General features: G+C 41.4%; 1 protein-coding gene across 1 annotated transcript; it reads left to right on the top strand.

The window, feature by feature from the left end:
* The first annotated feature begins 4,506 nt into the window (after nucleotides 1-4,506).
* ccnb3 (cyclin B3) lies at nucleotides 4,507-16,989 on the top strand. The gene is made up of 12 exons (XM_084042875.1): nucleotides 4,507-4,618; nucleotides 4,909-5,062; nucleotides 5,702-5,785; nucleotides 7,845-7,972; nucleotides 9,805-10,093; nucleotides 11,886-11,984; nucleotides 12,499-12,591; nucleotides 13,169-13,306; nucleotides 13,764-13,919; nucleotides 15,002-15,151; nucleotides 15,489-15,619; nucleotides 15,868-16,989. The coding sequence occupies exons 2-12, from the start codon at nucleotides 4,976-4,978 to the stop codon at nucleotides 15,938-15,940; spliced, it is 1,428 nt and encodes a 475-aa protein (XP_083899001.1). The 5' UTR covers nucleotides 4,507-4,618; nucleotides 4,909-4,975; the 3' UTR covers nucleotides 15,941-16,989.
* Nucleotides 16,990-17,598: the final 609 nt, after the last annotated feature.

Here is a 17,598-nt window from a genome sequence, read left to right as displayed (position 1 = left end):
ACTTCTGGTGATTAGTAGTTTCGTTCCCTACCTATGTTGAATGCACTTATTGTAAGTCGCTTTGGATAAAAGCGTCTGCTAAAAATGTAATGTAATGTAATGTGTGTGTGTGTGTGTGTGTGTGTGTGTGTGTGTGTGTGTGTGTGTGTGTGTGTGTGTGTGTGTGTGTGTGCGTGCGTGCGTGCGTGCGTGCGTGCGTGCGTGCGTGCGTGCGTGCATGGTTTCTACCTGATTCCATGATGCTTATTAGATTATGACCTATAGAACCATACCCATGGTCTGGCATGTTTAACCCATTGACTACGACTTGAAGTATACTTGACGTTACCATTTTCTAGAGTTGTTCCGATACCAGTATCGGAAAAGCCTCCAATACTGCCTAAAATGTTGGTATCGGTGTGATGGAGTATGCCAGTCTGCACCAATCCGATACCACGTCATTTATCACATGATGATATGAATATGACAGTGATATTTTGAATGCTTCAGTTGATGTTGCACGACTACTCTTACTGTACTATTATTATTTTACCAACTTATAGTTGCACTTTAATGGAATTGTTAATGGAATTTTTATTTCTTCCTAGATCAGTGGTTCTCACACTTTTTAATTTCAAGGACCATAGCTCTGAGTGTACAAATGGAACCAAATAGACCCGTACGGGTGCTTTAGGTTCCATACGCTCTCAGAGTTACAGACCTATGAGGGTCCATATGGGACCCCCTCATGGAACCATGATATAAACAACAGAGACTTATGAGACGAAAGCCGCTTTCACATTGGCAGCGACAAAATGACAGGCTATGTGTCATTTTCAGTGGAAGCCATGGGAACAAACTGACGCCCGTCACTTGTTGGTGTGTGACTGGGGCGTGACACGCCACACAAAAAAAGTTGAGCTGTCTTCAACTTTTTTTTTCTTCAGTGCTTCATCGACGCAGTGAAACATCAATCCATCATATGTTTTTGTTACATATTTCCACTCCCATTCTCCTCTCCCCATGCAATTCCTGCTCCTTTCCATAAATGGAAGAAAAACTCTTTCCATGCAGTGTGGCTTGAGCAACACTTAAACGGCAGCAATGTAGCTATAGCCATTGGTCGTTTTGTAACTAGCGGTAACAAAATAAGTGTTAAGTGTGATAACACAATAGAATAATTAAATAAATAAAAATAGACAATAGAAACAAGGAGAGTCGTTAGGTGTAGAGCTGGGGGAGGGAGACAATGAGCTCCTGCATGGGTCAGACCTGTGGAAGAACTGGTTCAACTCGTTGGCCCTGTCCAGCTCTCCGGCCACTTGTGTTGTTGTTAGCCTGCTGGTAGCCGATGATCTTCCTCACACTGCTTCACACCTCTCTTGTGTTGTTGTTCTGCTGGCTCTTGAGAGCCTCTTGAGAGATTACTCTTACAGCCAAACAGAATAGGAGGTGCTTTGTACTGCAGGCTCAGAGGCCCACATATTGTAGGCACTGTGTTCTCTCAATGCCCTGTCCTTTTTAGAAAGTTCAATCCACGTTCCCCATGGCAAATATAAATTCACTTTTCCAAAATGTAACAAACCACATGCTTTGGAAAATGATCAGCAGTATTGTCAAGTATACCACGAGTTGAAGTCAAAGGGCAAAACACACCAGATAACCAATAATATTGGTTATCTGGTGTGTTTTGCCCTTCGGACCATATATATATGTAACCTCTTTCAACCTGTCGCCCCTACTTTGGGCATGTCGTTATGGCCAAACATTTCCAAAAACAAAAATAGCAGATCCACAAGCTCACAACGTTGTGAGCTCATAGAGACTGTCGTACTGTATATGATGCAGTACAGAGTACAGTATATAATGAGGCTTAAGGGATTATACAAAGAAAAGTGAAGAGGAACTGTAGAAGAAGAAGGAAACGGACGATGAGTGTGAGGCGATGCAACACAGATACTCACCAGACAGCAGACCTGGGTTAAATACAAAAACGGGTGTGTTTCTTTTCTTTTCATCCAAATTCTCTCCCAGATGGACCACAGATGGACCTCATGTGGGATGTTTTTTTTTTCACACAGGACAACAGAAAGTTCCTAAAAGGCTTTTGTGTCTTGTAGGTAATTCCGTTTACTTTCCCATGACAGATAATTTGCCTGACACTGAACTGTCCTGATGCAGTATACCCAGCAGGTACTCCAAATACACACACGCAAGGAATCTGGAACAAATTGCACTCATTATGATTTCTAGGATTTCTCCTTGGCCGAGGACATTTTATTTTGGACAGACGATACATTGACTGTGACATGATATCAGTCCCCTGACTTTAGAGAGCAGATGGGATTCTGCTGGAGCGCAGGGCAGAGCGGTGCCGAGTTAAGCCTGTATCCTCTTCAAATAAAGCACATTTTGGAGTGAAATCACAAATGAAAAGCGCCCAAGGCCATGTCCGTGTAGATATTTTTGCTCATTTTTCACATATTCCATGCGGTTTCATGCGTCAGCTGTGGGGAAGGTGTTTGTTCACTTTTGGAGGGCGTAATGGTACCAAGGGAAGTCTATGCTGATCCATGGTGCACTGCCTCAATGGGTTTGATCCAGAAATGACATAACACCATAATTGTTGGCATTCTTTATGAAGCGTCTTCTCCAAATGAGAAAAAGGCCCATTGAAATTATCTAATTTTACAGATATGTCTTTGATTTGGATACTAATCTTTTTCTCTTTTTTTTTTTAGACAGGAGAGTAGCACTGCAAGGATGAAACAAAGATACAGGTAAGGGTAAAGGACAAGTACACAAAAAGTAGTAACACTAAATACAGGATAATAAAATATAAACGTGATTGATTGATATATTGAGGTCTTTATTGACAAAAATGCATTATACAAAGACAGTATAAAGACGACTAAACATCCGGCCTGTGGTTAGGGATCCCCAGGGGGGTCCCCACATGATTTAGGGGGGGGGGGGGGGGGGGTAAAAACAATTTAAAGGACAACTTTGGTTTTTTACAACCAGGGTTTATATTTTAGCTTGTAATTAAAGTAAATAAATGATGAGTGTAATATTTTTTTCATTTACTGCTTTCTATAGTTTTAGCATTTTTTGCGATATTTTTTACAGTGGGCGGGGGCATTCTGTCCGGTGGCTAAATATGCCTTTTTTACACAATAAAAAAGGTCCGGCTGTCTGAGATGGCCAGATGTGAGTTATTGGGGGCTAGAAGAGCTACTGTAAATAATAATAAAGAAAACGCCGGGTTATTGTGTTAAAAAAATACATATTTAGCCACCGGACAGAATGCCCCCGCCCACTGTGAAAACACTGTAAAAAAGATTGTGAAAATTGCTAAAACTATAGAAAGCAGTCAATTTAAATGTTTTAACACTCATCTTTTATTTACTTTAATTACAATCTAAAACATAAACATTGGTTGTAAAAAAACAAAGTTGTCCTTTAATGACTTTTAAGACCTTTTTAATTTTAATTGCAGTGGAGTAAAATAATAATATTTGTCTCTGAAGTAGTGGAGTAGAAGTAAAGTATTGAAATGTGTAAATACTCCAGCAAAGTAAAAAAAAAAAAAACTCAAAATTGAGTAAATGTACTTAGTTACTTTACACCACTGACCCTGCACCCTGACCCAAATGTTTCCAAACATAAGCCCTGCGATCCTATTGGTCGCCAGCAGTTTGAAAACCTCTAAGCGGTTCCTCCCACTTGGGTCTACTTGAATTGACGTCCATCTCAGCCCAAACGGGCGAAATATGTAGCTTTATTCTTTACTTCGGTAGAACTGTAGACAATTATGACGGACAATTATGACGATGTATTAGTGATTGCGACGTATGATTAGTCACAAAACTGTCAAAACTCCAATTCTCACGTTGCTTTAAACATGTTATATCGTCACGTTTGGACGGCGAGTTGAGGCAAAACCAAGCGCTCCTAGCAGTGTTGCCAGATGTTGCGAGAGAAACAAGCAACGAAGTATATGAAAACAAGCCCAAAAGAAGCGACTATAACACATGAGCACTTTATACCTATGCTATGTATATCCATAGGCTATTTGAAAATAGCTGAAAAAACAGTAGAAACAATAGAAATCCTGAAAAAACAGTGGAAAATGTGGATTTTTTGTTGTTGACATTTTTACAACACAAATCTCACAAAATATATTCAGATGGGGGGGTGTCCGCGGACAAATACAAATTAATCTGGGTATCCTTCACATGAAAATGTTTGAGAACCACGGGTTTAAACAATATTACGAAACAAGCCCAAATAAACAACGACACTTCATAGAAACAACCCCCAAAAAATAAAAATAAACGAACAAATAAACAAGCCCAAAGTCGCTTATAATACGCAGACATGGCAACGCAGACTCCTAACGGCCGGCATCCCAGGCAGCGCGCTGATAGGCTGGGAGCGGTGGGGACCCGACCAATCAGGCCAGACGCAGGACGCACAGCATTATTTGGAATCAACAACGGCGCCGTCTCTCAGCCCTTCTGTTGTGTTCGTTCGTTCGTAGTGGAGAGAGAGAGAGAAAACTACCAGGGAAAACTACTGTTTACTGCCATCAAACACGGTAAACGAACCTGTAAGCTCACGGGAATCACAGATCACGGTAAGATATGGTTTGGGTGTGTATTTATAACGTGTTTTTTCTAATGCGATCGTGTGAAGAAGACTTCTAAATTCACGTGTGGAAACTGGGGGGTTGTAACCACTGAGACAGGCAACGGTTGCAACAACAACCTTGCATATCATCAATGATGCCGTGTTGTAATGCTAATGCACGACCTATGCATGCGTTTTAGCCGCTCTTTGGTGTGCTTTTCTAAACTAGTTGTGAAAAAGGACCCCTGCTGCACTCTTCTAACTGACCCGCCTGGTTCTCTTATTTTCCTTTCACAGGACATTACTCCCAGGGGGAAACACAAATTGATTGTTGAGATCATCGTGGAAGAGAGAAGAGTCAGCCATGCCTTTTTCACGGATTAAGAAGACCACCACGGTCGCTGGCAGCAAGATACCCAAGCTGAACAACAAAGGGAACACCGAGAGACAGGTAATGCATGGGATCAGACGATCAGGCCGTTTAAATCAGAGGTCAACCGTCCATGGTATCCCGAAGGGGTTAAAAGGGGTCCCAAGCTTCAATGATCAGCAGTGGGGTTAAATGTGTTCACATTTTTTACTCGAGTAAAAGTTTCAATACTGCAATGTAGAAATACTCTGTCCCATGAGGGGAGAGTCCAGTATTCAAAATTGGTATTGAAATATACTTAAAGTAGAAAGTATTCGTTATGCAGAATGTCCAATTTCACAAGTTTTCACAATCTTTTGAAAATAGCAGATCTACAAACTCGAGATGCATTTGTGAGATAGGCTATTTGTGTAGATTAGCTATGTTTTGTAATAATAATCAAAATCACCATCTTGAAGAAATAATTGTAGTGGAGTAAAAGTTCAACATTTGCCTCTGAGATGTAGTGGTAGTATAGAACATTGGAAATGCTTCGGTAAAGTAAACTTACATCAAAACTGTACTCAAGTACAGTACCTACTTGAGTAAATGTACTTATATTTGCATGTTACAAATGGATAAATGAACAGGATTTGACTGTAGAGATTTTATGTGAAACATCATTTAGGAGTTTGATGTGAAGCTCAATGTTTTTCATGTGTGATTGTATATGTCTTACAGGAGGACGCCCCACACGCCAAGAGGTCATCCTCTCCCGCTCAGGGGGCTCCAAAGAAGAGGACAGCCTTCGTGGACCTCACCAATGTAAATATTGCACTATGTTTTATAATGGGATCGCCTGGGATCAATACCATTTTCGTTTTTTTAGTTTGATGTTTCATTAATTCTAGTTAGGTCTACGTGTGCAAAAGTACTTTTAGTTAGGAATTCTTATTTTTTGTTTGGTTTTTATTTAGTTTTAGTTTTCTTTGTAACTTTTCCAAGGAATGCCTTGATTTGTAGAACCTAAGAAAGAACGGTAGGAATGCATATCGGCTATTAACCTGTGATGGTGGAAAAAACGAGCCACTGCCCTCGCTAGAACAACACATGGAGAGGCCAGACAGGGGTTGAACGGGTGGGGTGTGAAGTGTCTTTAGCTGCTGGCTATTGTTTTCCTAATCTACCAACAACTAATCTACATACGCTACTACTACTACAGAGGTGTAGGCTATCATGCATGGATGTTAGCACACATGACCCACTGTTATGCAAAGTAGCCAGGTGGGGGTACTTGGCGCTAGAGTCGAGTGCAACACGTTCCCATGTGCACATCCGTGCATGTGTTCCTGCTTAAAAGACTGTTTAGGTATGAAATGTTGTCCATATTGTGCAGCCCCAGCTTGCGCGAGTGTTGATTTTGACAGCAATTTTTTTATTTAGTCGTAGAAAAATTCCATTTAGTTGTAGTCATATGTCAGTCACCTGAAATGTTTTAGTTTTTGTCTAGTTTTGGTCGACTAAATATCATAAGATTTTGGCGGGCCTTGATGGCGTTGTGATGGCTGATTTTACACGTGGTTGCATGTTGAAAATAGCCGATCTACGAGCTGCCACGCGTTTATTATAGTTTTTATTTGTTGACAAAATTGTCAATTTATGCAGTCTTAGTTTTAGTCATCATAGCTTAGTTTTCATTTAGTTTTCGTCAGTGAAAAAAGTTAGTTGACGAACATTTTTGTCATAGTTTTAGTTGACAAAATCAGCCCCAGCGTGCGCACTGCGTAGGCATATGCAGTCGTGCACCCCTCTCTCCAGTAGCACCTAGACAGACGACATTTCTTCCTGCAAGAAACCCCACATTTACCAGCTTATTTATGTAATGGTTTACATCCCCCTGCTGACAGGCTGTCAGTCAGTGTCTGTCTGAACGGCGTGACGACGGGGAGAAGAGCGTAAGTGTGTACTGTGTATGTATCAAGTCTCACCCGGGTGACAGACGCGGTGCGTGTTTGTTCACATGCACGTGGTGTGTGTGTGTGAGAGAGAGGCATCTAGTTAAAGTGTAAGAGTGACTAACTTTATCCCTTCCACTTTTTGGCCTGGCACACTGCACTGTCTCAGAATCAACTATGTTGTCACATCACATATTGACAATTATTAATATTAATTATTAGTATTGATGAGTGGGTGAAATTTGTTTTTGTGCAAGCTGTGTGTGTGTCAGTGCAATATAGTATGCAGATGTGTTTCCCATTTTTGAGTCTGCTGCTGCACACACACACACACACACACACACACACACACACACACACACACACACACACACACACACACCATTGACAGCTGTGTGACACATGCACCCTGCCACCTCACCTCGGTGTGAAACGTACACGCTATGGTGTTTAGCTGTTGTCCTGACATTTTCCAAACTACTGTGAAAGTGGTTGTGATATTGATGTAATTTGACCTCACTACAGCTTTCTCCATTTTAACTCGGTTTAGTTCTCCTTTATACTATACTTGTGAGGGCCAAATGTCTCCATATTTGTTGTAGAATTTGATAAATATTTTCCTGGTCCTCAGAAGAGAAATTATTTGGGGAGTTAGGGTTACAATTAGGAAAATATTAGGTTTAGGATTAGACAAATAATGGCATTCATAAAACCACCATCCTGAAACGTTGATGCCCTCACAAGTATAGTGCAAACCTCTGTGTGTGTGTGTGTGTGTGTGTGTGTGTGTGTGTGTGTGTGTGTGTGTGTGTGTGTGTGTGTGTGTGTGTGTGTGTGTGTGTGTGTGTGTGTGTGTGTGTGTGTGTGTGTGCGTGTGCGCCTATAAATACCACGACCTGTAGCCCTGATCAGACTGACTCTGTCCTCAGGCTCACAAGGTCCACATCAGTCTGCCAGGGAGGAAGAAGGACGCACAGAAGAAGACCGTCAAAAAAACTACATCTACCAACAACAACGCTACCTCTGTCTCTGCCAAGAATGTGGATAACCTGAAAAAGTAAGGCTTCCAACTCCTTTTAACTTTCCCTGTTTAAATTAAATTAAATGCCATCTCCTTACTCTTCCCCTCATTTTATCGTCCGCCGTCCTAGCTCGCTGTTTCCTCTTTTATTGAGTCGATCCATCTTCCCTTCGTGAACAGAAGGCAGTTAATGAAATGGGGACAGTAGCTGAATTACAATAGGATTTTGAATATAAAACATGCTGATTGGCATGTTTTTCTCTCTAGCGTTGTGTACATGAGTCGCAACTGTATTCTCTAAAAGAACATTTTGTGTAATTGTACTGTCGACATTTTGACATGGCAGTCATTTTCATTTCACCTTTATTTATTCAGGAAGGTCAATTGAGAGCAAGCTCTCTTTTCCAATGACACCCTGATTACAGGAAACAGCATCAAATTTAAGAAATCTTGTTCTTTACAAGATAACACATTTCTGAAATTCAGAGTTCCACGTGTGTAGGGCATATTAGTGAAAGACAGTCTTACCCAGCTCGGATATAACAGTGGGAATGTCAAACCAAGTTATCTTGTGAGCGGGTACAGGCACGCCGGAAGGGGTTAAATAGTGGGGGGGCAGTGATGACGTCATAGGGGGCGTGGCCAAGTGGCAACGTTATGAGTCCCCCTCACCCCCCCCCCCACCCACTGCGTCGCGGGCATGTACGCGCGCGAAGCGCGCGCGATTTTTTTTGCCTAATTAATATATATAAATGACCATAAAACAACATTAACAACACTCTACCCATCCTTCAGTGTGTCCCATCCTCAAATGTTTTACTTAAGTAAAAGTAATGCAATGTAGAATTAAAAAATGTAGAGTACTTTTACACTACATAGACAAATATTGTACTTTTACTCCACTACAATTATTTGATAACTTTATTTACTATAGTTAGTTTGTAGATTTTGATTATTATTACAAAACCACTTATACAGTATATATACTAAACTAACCCATATACTATGTTGAAAATAGCAGATTTGCGACGCGTTGTGAGCTTGTAGATCTGCTATTTTCAAAGAATTTTTATACATTTTACACATTTGAAAACTTGTGAAATGGGACCTTCTGCATAATGAGTACTTTTACTTTTGGTACTTTAAATACATTTTGATACCAATACTTTTCTACTTTTACTCAAGAACATTTTGAATACCTTACTTTTACTTGTAACAGAGTATTTTTATATCGCAGAATTGATACTTTTGTTTGAGTAAAAATGTGAGTACTTTTCCCACCACTGGTATTCAGTGCATGCAGTGAGTGACTGTTAGTGCAGGACGAGGGAGTCGAGGGACACAGCATAGCGACCCTTCATTTCAATAAGGGCAGACGGCAACGCCAAAACCTGCAGAACATGTTTAGCACAGCCACAGAGATCACGACTTGTTTATTAGAGGCAATTAGCATGTCTGGCTGGGGCCGCTTGACAATGGGAACGGTGGGGTGGGCGGAGGCAAAAAAAAAGGCGATTTTTTTTAAATTTGTTTTTTTTTAATATATATATATATATATATAAGAAGTGGATAGCTGAAAAGTGGGGGGACATTAAGGGGCGCGTGACCCCCCCCTCCGGCGTCTATGAGCGGGTATAGTGATTGCAAACTCAACAAAGTGTAGGCTTTGTGTTAGCTGTTAAGATTTTCTGACAATTTCTGAAGTAAGGCTTTGCAGATAAAAACAGTGCAGTGCTGTGCTGTTCTCTCCTCATAGCTAATGATGGCCAACCAACGTTCTATAATTAAAAATGTCCTCTTTTATGTGCTAAGTAACGGCACAAAAGACATTACATAACATTTCGTTATTCTTCCACCTACCTCCCCAGGTCGTCGTCCTTGACCTCTGAGGATAGCGCTGAGGAGACTGTCCTCCCCCGGTCGTCCTCCTCTGAGGGCAGTGAGGCCAGCTCGTCCTCCTTGACCTCTGAGGAGAGTACTGTCCTCCCCAGCTCGTCCTCGGTGAACACTGACGATACCGATCTCCTCAGCTGTTCCTCCGTGACCTCTGACGTTCAGGTCGCAGAGGAGGTGGTGGTTGCCACAGTAGAAGAGCTCGTGGCTACTGCTGCTCCCTCCACTGGCCAAAAGCTGCCACTGCACCTACAGAGACGACAGGTAATGGAGTTGTGTGTGTGTGTGTGTGTGTGTGTGTGTGTGACTGCTACTGTTTGTGCCAGTAATGGCATCTCACATTCTCTCTAGTCCAGGAGTCTTCAACGTTTTCAGGCGAAGGACCCCCTAGCTGAGAGATAGGTGAAGCAGGGACCCCCTCTATATTGTATAAAATTGTGTTTCAGATAAACTTTTGCTGCTCTTTTTTCCCTCTACACCTATAACTCTTTGCCAAAGAATAGCAGATCTACAAGCTCACAACGCCTCGCGCTGCGAGGCGTTGTGAGCTTGTAGATCTGCTAGAGTGGAGTGAGTAGAGTGGGTCCCCAGCTAAATGATTGATAGTCGGGAGCCAAACGGACCCTTACAGGTCTGTAAAACTCAACAGAACCAAACTAGTCTTTGAAATAAAAGTTTGAGAACCACTAGTTTATGTGAGTCACAGCCATCTCACTTCCCTGTTGTCTCTCTCGCCTCAACTCTGATCTTACTATCCATGTTGTTTGTAAGAGTGGTGTGATCACTCTCACCTTGAATATTCCATTATTTTATACATTTCTTTTACCTTTCATCCAGTCAATCTTAGATGATGCTGGTCTGTTCTTCAAATGCTCGGTTCTTCTGTTGATTGATTGATTGAATACTTTATTAGTCAGAAATGTACACGGCACGTGGTACAGTCAGACACTAAAGGACAAGTCCGGACTAAATAACATACATTTTCCTACTTAAATTGATCCCAAATGACTGGCCATGGAATCTATTTGCAGAATTGCCCCTGTCGTCCAGTTTCCCCATCAGTTCCCAGCAGCCCTCATAGCATAGAGTGGAGCCCATAAGCATATTGCTACTTACGTTATTTGTTGCTGTCAAAAGTGATTTCTTTTTTCATGAATCTGTTATTAGTTGTCATTACACACGCATCCATGCCTTGGTTGTCCCACATGAGCCGCCACAGTCTCGTGAATCCATGTTTTGGGGTGAGCCAATCAAAGTGACTGTACTGGCCAATCACATTGCGTCTTTTCCGGGACTTGGCAAAACACATAACGGCACAACATCTGTTTAGCAGACTACGTCATGTGGGACAACCAAGGCATGGATGCGTGTGTAATGACAACTAATAAATCACTTTTGACAGCAACAAATAGAGTAAGTAGCGATATGCTTATGGGCTCTGCTCTATGCTATGAGGGCTGAAGGTGAAACAGGACTACAGGGGTTATTCTGCAAAAAGACCCCATGGCCAGTCATTTGGGATCAATGTAAATAGGAAAATGAGCCTATATGTTATTTAGTCCGGACTTGTCCTTTTAAGACTAAAGGGATAACATAAAAAAGTCCTGGGGACTTGTTTACATTTTGGTCCTATATATTCAATTCATCAACATGGCATAAAAAATAACACAAATACAAATACAAAACACTATGTACAAGGGGAAAACATCAGCAGTGAATGACGCCTCCTTTGTATGGGAAAATGCATTTACCTCCCCTTGTGGTCTCCTGATAGACAGTGTTTCAGGCTAGTTTTGAAAGAAACCAGTGCTTCACATTTTTTAATGGATGGTGTCAGCCCATCAGGGCATTCCACATTTTGGTGGCAGAGTAGTAGAATGCAAATTTTCCCATGTTTGTTCTATATTTGGGTAGTACTGTCTTGTCACACACATCCATTCATCACTACTACCCTCCCTGTGTTTGTGTCTTTCAATTCAGTGTGCTTTATCGGCAGGACAATAGCAGAGAATGATTTTACTGTCAGTCACTTCCTCACCGTCTCCTCCCCCCATAGGTCCCGGAGGAGTTCGACATCGACTCCCAGAACAAGGATGACGTTTTCTTGACCCCGGAGTATGCTGTGGACATCTTTGACTACCTCAAACAGAGAGAGGTGAGGCCTTTAGTAAAAACAAAACACACAGCTTGTTATTTAAAGGGAAATATTTGTGTTGTGCTTTTTGTTTGAAATGTGTTCCTTTTTTCAGTTTATCAAAGATGCAGACACCGCATATCAAAGTGAACGCACAAATAATCCCCTTTTTATGTCGGCTGACCTGTATCTTTTTCCTCTGTTCTCTCCCTTGTCTATTAGTTTTTCCTTCATATTGTTTGTCTCTTCTGCACTCCCTCCCTGCACTGTTTCTCACTCCCTCTCTTATCCACTCTTTCTCTCAGTGAATTTACATCTTGTCTTGTCTCTTGTTCTCTCTCTGTTCTCTCCCTTTCTTCCCGTTTGGCTCTTTCTTTCCTTTCCATCTCTCTCTCTCTCAAATTTAAATGCCTTAATGCCGAGAACTCATAGCTCCATTTTTCCAACGTAAAATATATCCCTCTGTCCTTGCATGTATATAAATCCATTAAAATATTGTATTTATTGATTTTTCTCCCTCCATTCCTCTCTCTAGGAGAAGTTTGTCCTGTGTGACTACATGTCCATGCAGCCCAATCTCAACGTAGGAATGCGAGCCATCCTGGTGGACTGGCTGGTGGAAGTGCAGGTGGGCTTTATTCTACTGTGTCCCTTTGGTGTTTGGTTTTATAAGCATAATGCAGACCCAACTCTGAAATGGCGGAAGTAGTATGTGTGTGTGTGTGTGTGTGTGTGTGTAGAGAAAGTAACTAAAGAACTGTACTTAAGTAAAATAAATCTGGTACTTTTACTTGTGTACAGTATGTCCATTTTTCTATAATTTACTTATATTCCAGTACATGATGTCGGAGGCAAATATTGTAACTAAAGTTTAAAGATAATAAAAATACACAAAATAATTGTGGTGGTGTAAAAAAAAAGTTACTTTGTAGGTTTACTGTAGATTATTATTACAATACGTACGTTAACCCAGCCCTATGTTGGGACTGAAGGCATTTGTAGAATCGGCCTCTGGTCTTAATGGGTTAAGGCCCATCCTGATCTAAAACACATGGTCGCACACCTCTGATCTAGAAGGTTGCGTGATGTTTACTGTTGGACGTAATTACTTGTGACATTACTGTAAAATGAATGGTTGCTGAATATCATCGACTTCATGCAGAATCGGCATGTTTTTTTTAAAACAAAACATGTTCCTTTTGCAGGAGAACTTTGAGCTGAACCATGAGACCCTGTACCTGGCTGTGAAGCTGACGGACCACTTCCTGTCCATCAGCCCTGTCAACAGAGAGAGCCTGCAGCTCATTGGCTCCACCACCATGCTCATCGCCTCCAAGTTTGAGGTGAGAATGAGGCAGGGTTGTTGGTTCTCACAGCAGTGGTTCCCAAACGTTCTAGCTCGAGGACCCAAAAGAGACATTTTATTATGGCTCCCTGGCGCCCAACCTAGTGAATTATATTAGCCAATCTACAAGCTCACAACGCGTCGCTTGTAGATCGGCCATTTTAATTTAACTACTTCTTTAAAAAGTTCCTTCCTTTTTCCCCCTGGACATTTTTTAATATTCTTTTTTGTGTTAAGAAAAAGGGATATTTATTCGCGACCCATGAAAATGTCACCCATTTGACATGCCCAAAATGAGAAGTTTGTTACTCCTGCACACATACATTTTCCCTCTCGCTTCTGTCCTAAATTTACCCCGTTCCTCTGAATTTTGGTTGTTGACGCGCAGCAATTACTGTACCAGATGTACGATTTCAAAATGATAATCCCCCATCTGCTGTTCACTGATCATCCAGGAACGCAGCCCGCCCTTGATGGACGACTTTCTCTACATCTGTGACGACGCCTACAGGAGAGAGGAGCTCATCACCATGGAGTGCAGCATCATGCAGACCCTGGGATTTGACATCAACATCCCCATCCCCTACCGCTTCCTCAGGCGCTATGCCAAGGTTTGTGTGTGTGTGTTTGATTTTTTGATTCCGGTCTTTGTTAGGACCCGTTGTCCATACGGGAGACTCTCCTTTCCCGGTGTTTCGCCCAGGTCGACGTGGTTTTGAGGTTAGATTTACGCATAATTTCTGTGAGGTTAAGGTTAGGCATAGTGTTTGTGAGGTTAGGGTTAAGGTTAGGTTTAGGCATAGTTTTTGTGAAGTTAAAGGTTATTGTTTAAGCGCAACCATGGCGACACGCCAATGAAAGTTTGAGTCCCTTGTCCTTGCAAGGATCGAAAAATGTGGAACATTCTGGAAAGGACGTCTTGCTGGTCCTCACTTTCCAGGGGCTGTTTTGAGATGAAGAGGTTTAGGGTTAGAATTAGAGTCGACCTATGGTTAGGTCTTATGTTTAGGGGTAAAGTTAGACTTGAGTTATGGTGTTTGTTATGATTAAGGTTAGTTAGAGTGAGTTAAGGTTATGATGACTTATGTTTATGGTGAGTTAGAGGTGAGTTTTGCTTAGAGTAAGAGTTCCAGTAGTTGGAGTTGGCAGGGAGAGAAAGAAACAAAAGTTTTCCACCTGTCCAAAGTCATTTCTGGTACAGACACCTTTTTGAATCATCCTATCCTTGTTGATACAACGCCATTTAGGTCAATACTATAACATTATGTAGTGAGATAATATAAATATAAATAGCAGGCAGTCATTGACTGCCATCAACTTCTGTGTTTTGGTACGTTTAGGATTCACACCTGATGTGCGACCCCCCCCCCCCCCCCCCCCCCCCCTCGGCTCTAAACATAGAAAAGTAGAAGACTTTGTTAAAGTAGTTATTTGAGGTATTTGCTGATCTTGCACAAATGTGAAATTTGTCCTGTTTCTTAATAAGGCTTGGTCAAGGGTAGGGTGAGATTGTTAATGTTAGTAATGTAGTGGTTAGTGTTCAGTTCCTTACAGCAATCCCACGTCCTTTGGTCACGTCATGCACTGTGCAATTAGTGAGACCTTTTGTTTTTTATTTGCATACTTTCACAGAGTTTCACGTCCTTGTGTGTTTGTTTGCTTATCGGTTTGTTTGTGCGCTCCCCTCTGGCAGTGTGTGAGTGCAGACATGGAGACCCTGACGCTGGCCCGCTATGTGTGTGAACTGAGCCTGCAAGAGATGGACTTGGTACCGGAGAGGGGATCCCGGCTGGCATCAGCCTGTCTGCTGATTGCCCTGGTCACCAAAGACCTTGGAGGATGGGTGAGTGTCTATAGCATGGCTGTGCAACAGGGGGTCCTCAGAGTAACTACAGGGGGTCCACCAAATCTTTGTGTGGAACATTAGCTGAAAATTGATTCTGCCCACAGTGCCAAAACTACTAGTAACTGCTGTATTGACCGTGGTGTTACTGTGCTTAACTGACCAGCCAACTGGCCTGACCTGAACCCCACAGAGAATCAATGTTGTATTGCTTTATTGTATTTTAGTAGCAAACTTGGAGGGTGAGTTTATACTTATCTATTTTATACCCCCTTTCTTTATTCCCGCTCTCTTTTCCTCTCTCTCTCTCTTTCTGTCTCCCTCCTTTCTCTTCCAGTCCCCCATTCTGCAGTTCCACACAGGGTACACGGTGTCAGATTTGGCCCCTGTAGTCAGGAAACTCCACGCCATGCTGTGTGCGAGTCCCGATGACAAACTGAAGGCCGTCAGGAGTAAATACGCACACAAGTAAGTGGCGCTGAGGCACATTTTTTTAAAGCGAAATGTTTGCTTTAAAAAATATATATATTCAAAAATGTGCGCACATTTTCAAGATTTTTCAAAAATAGCAGATATACAAGCTCATAGAGCGGCACTCTAGGCAAATAAATAAAAAATGACACAGATGCGTTCCCGGTCTTAATGGGTTAATAACCTTTCAAGAGATTAATTTGAGACCAAATAGCTAATCTGTGTGTGTGTATAAACTTCATCAGGGTCTTCTTTCAAGTGGCAACTCTTCCAGTGGTGTCCATGGACTGTTTGGAAGGTGTGCTAAACCCAGAGTGAAACCCTGCCAAGATATCTGTATATAAAAAACTTGTATATAGTTGATGCACTTGATGTTTTAATATTTATATCAGTGTAGCCTGCCTGTGCTGTTCAGTGTTGTTTGCCTGTGTTAGGCATGAATAAAGTTTTAACAGGTCCCGTTAATCACGAACGTTTCAAGTTCCTAAGCAAGCAATTTCTTTTGTTGTTGCATGCCCCAAGCTGGTATGTTAAATTGTGTTTAAAAAAGTGTTTTTAAACATTTTATAAAAGAAAATAAATTGTGTTTTTACTTTTTTGGCTGAGAGCAGGGAAAAATAGCTGTGTATATATTTTTCTTCCCTCTTGGTAAATGCGCTTCTGTACGCACTCATTTATTCATTTGAATATACACCACTTTTATTCCCCTCAACACAATTGTTGTCATATTTCTTTTACATTTTGTGAAAGTAAGCTTGGTGTGTACATCTTGTGTACAAGCATGAATACACTTTTAACGGGTCCTGTTAATCAGCGAGCAGTTTTTTTTGTAATTCTTTTGTTGTATGCCCGAAGCTGGTATGTTTAATTGTGTTTAAGGGTGCTGTCACCGAACTTTAATTCTACTTATGCGGTGGATTCTGCCAATGCTTTTCAATGGGAACGGAGTAGGGTTTTTTATTTTTTATTATCTGCGAATGGTAACACACCGCACCGCTCCTATTGAAAAGCATTGGCAGAATCCGCCGCATAGGCAGAATTAAAGATCGGTGTGACCGCACCCTAAAGTGTTTTTCATTTATACATTTTATAAAAGAAATTGTGTGTTTTGACTGAGAGCAGGGAAAAAATGTCCGTGTATATATTTTTCTTCCTCTTGGGAGGCTAATGTGCTTGTGTACGCACTCATTTATTAATTTGAATATACACCCCTTTTATTCCCCTCAACACAATTGGTGTGATATTCCTCTTGAATTTTGTAAAAGTAAGCTAGATGTGTACATTTGAATCTTATTGGTTAAATGATGTACATATTTCCGTACCAATTTGTACACCAAAGGCTCTATACTGCGAAAAAAATAAAGAACTCTTTTATATTATGTTTGAATTCTCTTTTCATTTTAGTCTTAGGTTTTCACTTTGTTTGCTGTAGTACAGATTTGTAGTCGCCAGAAAGTAGAATTTTAAGGTCTGAACTCGGACGTTTAGCTTCTTTTCAAGCTAGTCTTCCTTTTAACTTGTTTTGGTGTTATCCATCTACCCAAATAGTTTTTTGAAAACCCTTCAGTATTTGGTGTTTACACTACATGACCACAAGGGGTCAGGAATGCCTTATGTTTCATGTTCTGGCTTCTGTGAATGGGGGTGAGTTAAGTTTGTGGACATGACTTATATCAAAGTGCAGGAGTTTATACCCTTTTCAGCCTAAAAGCACACATATAGTGTGTGTATGCCCAGCAAACTTGATAAGTTGAATGAGGAAACTCAACACCGTGGTAAGGTATCAATGCTGACAATTGATAATAGTAAGTCGATGGTTCCCAAATGTAGGGCTCAGAGACCCCCTGGTAGCCTACTGCTGTTTTCCTGCTCAACCAGATGGCTGACTACAGTACATTCATATATTCATTCAACCTTTATTTTCTCTGGAATACATTGAGGGCAGCGCCCCCTATTTCTGCCCTCCTTATTCTGTC

This window comes from Gymnoscopelus microlampas (genome assembly GCF_963454915.1).
Source record: "Gymnoscopelus microlampas genome assembly, chromosome: 19".
Lineage (NCBI taxonomy): Eukaryota > Metazoa > Chordata > Actinopteri > Myctophiformes > Myctophidae > Gymnoscopelus > Gymnoscopelus microlampas.
This window is presented reverse-complemented; position numbering and strand designations above follow the sequence as displayed.

Excerpts from the sequence above, each read along its gene's own strand:
- ccnb3 (XM_084042875.1), top strand. The coding sequence starts at position 4,976 with ATGCCTTTTTCACGGATTAAGAAGACCACCACGGTCGCTGGCAGCAAG. Across the intron at positions 5,063-5,701 it reads AAGGGAACACCGAGAGACAG|GAGGACGCCCCACACGCCAA; the intron begins GTAATGCATGGG and ends TATGTCTTACAG. Across the intron at positions 11,985-12,498 it reads ACTACCTCAAACAGAGAGAG|GAGAAGTTTGTCCTGTGTGA; the intron begins GTGAGGCCTTTA and ends TCCTCTCTCTAG.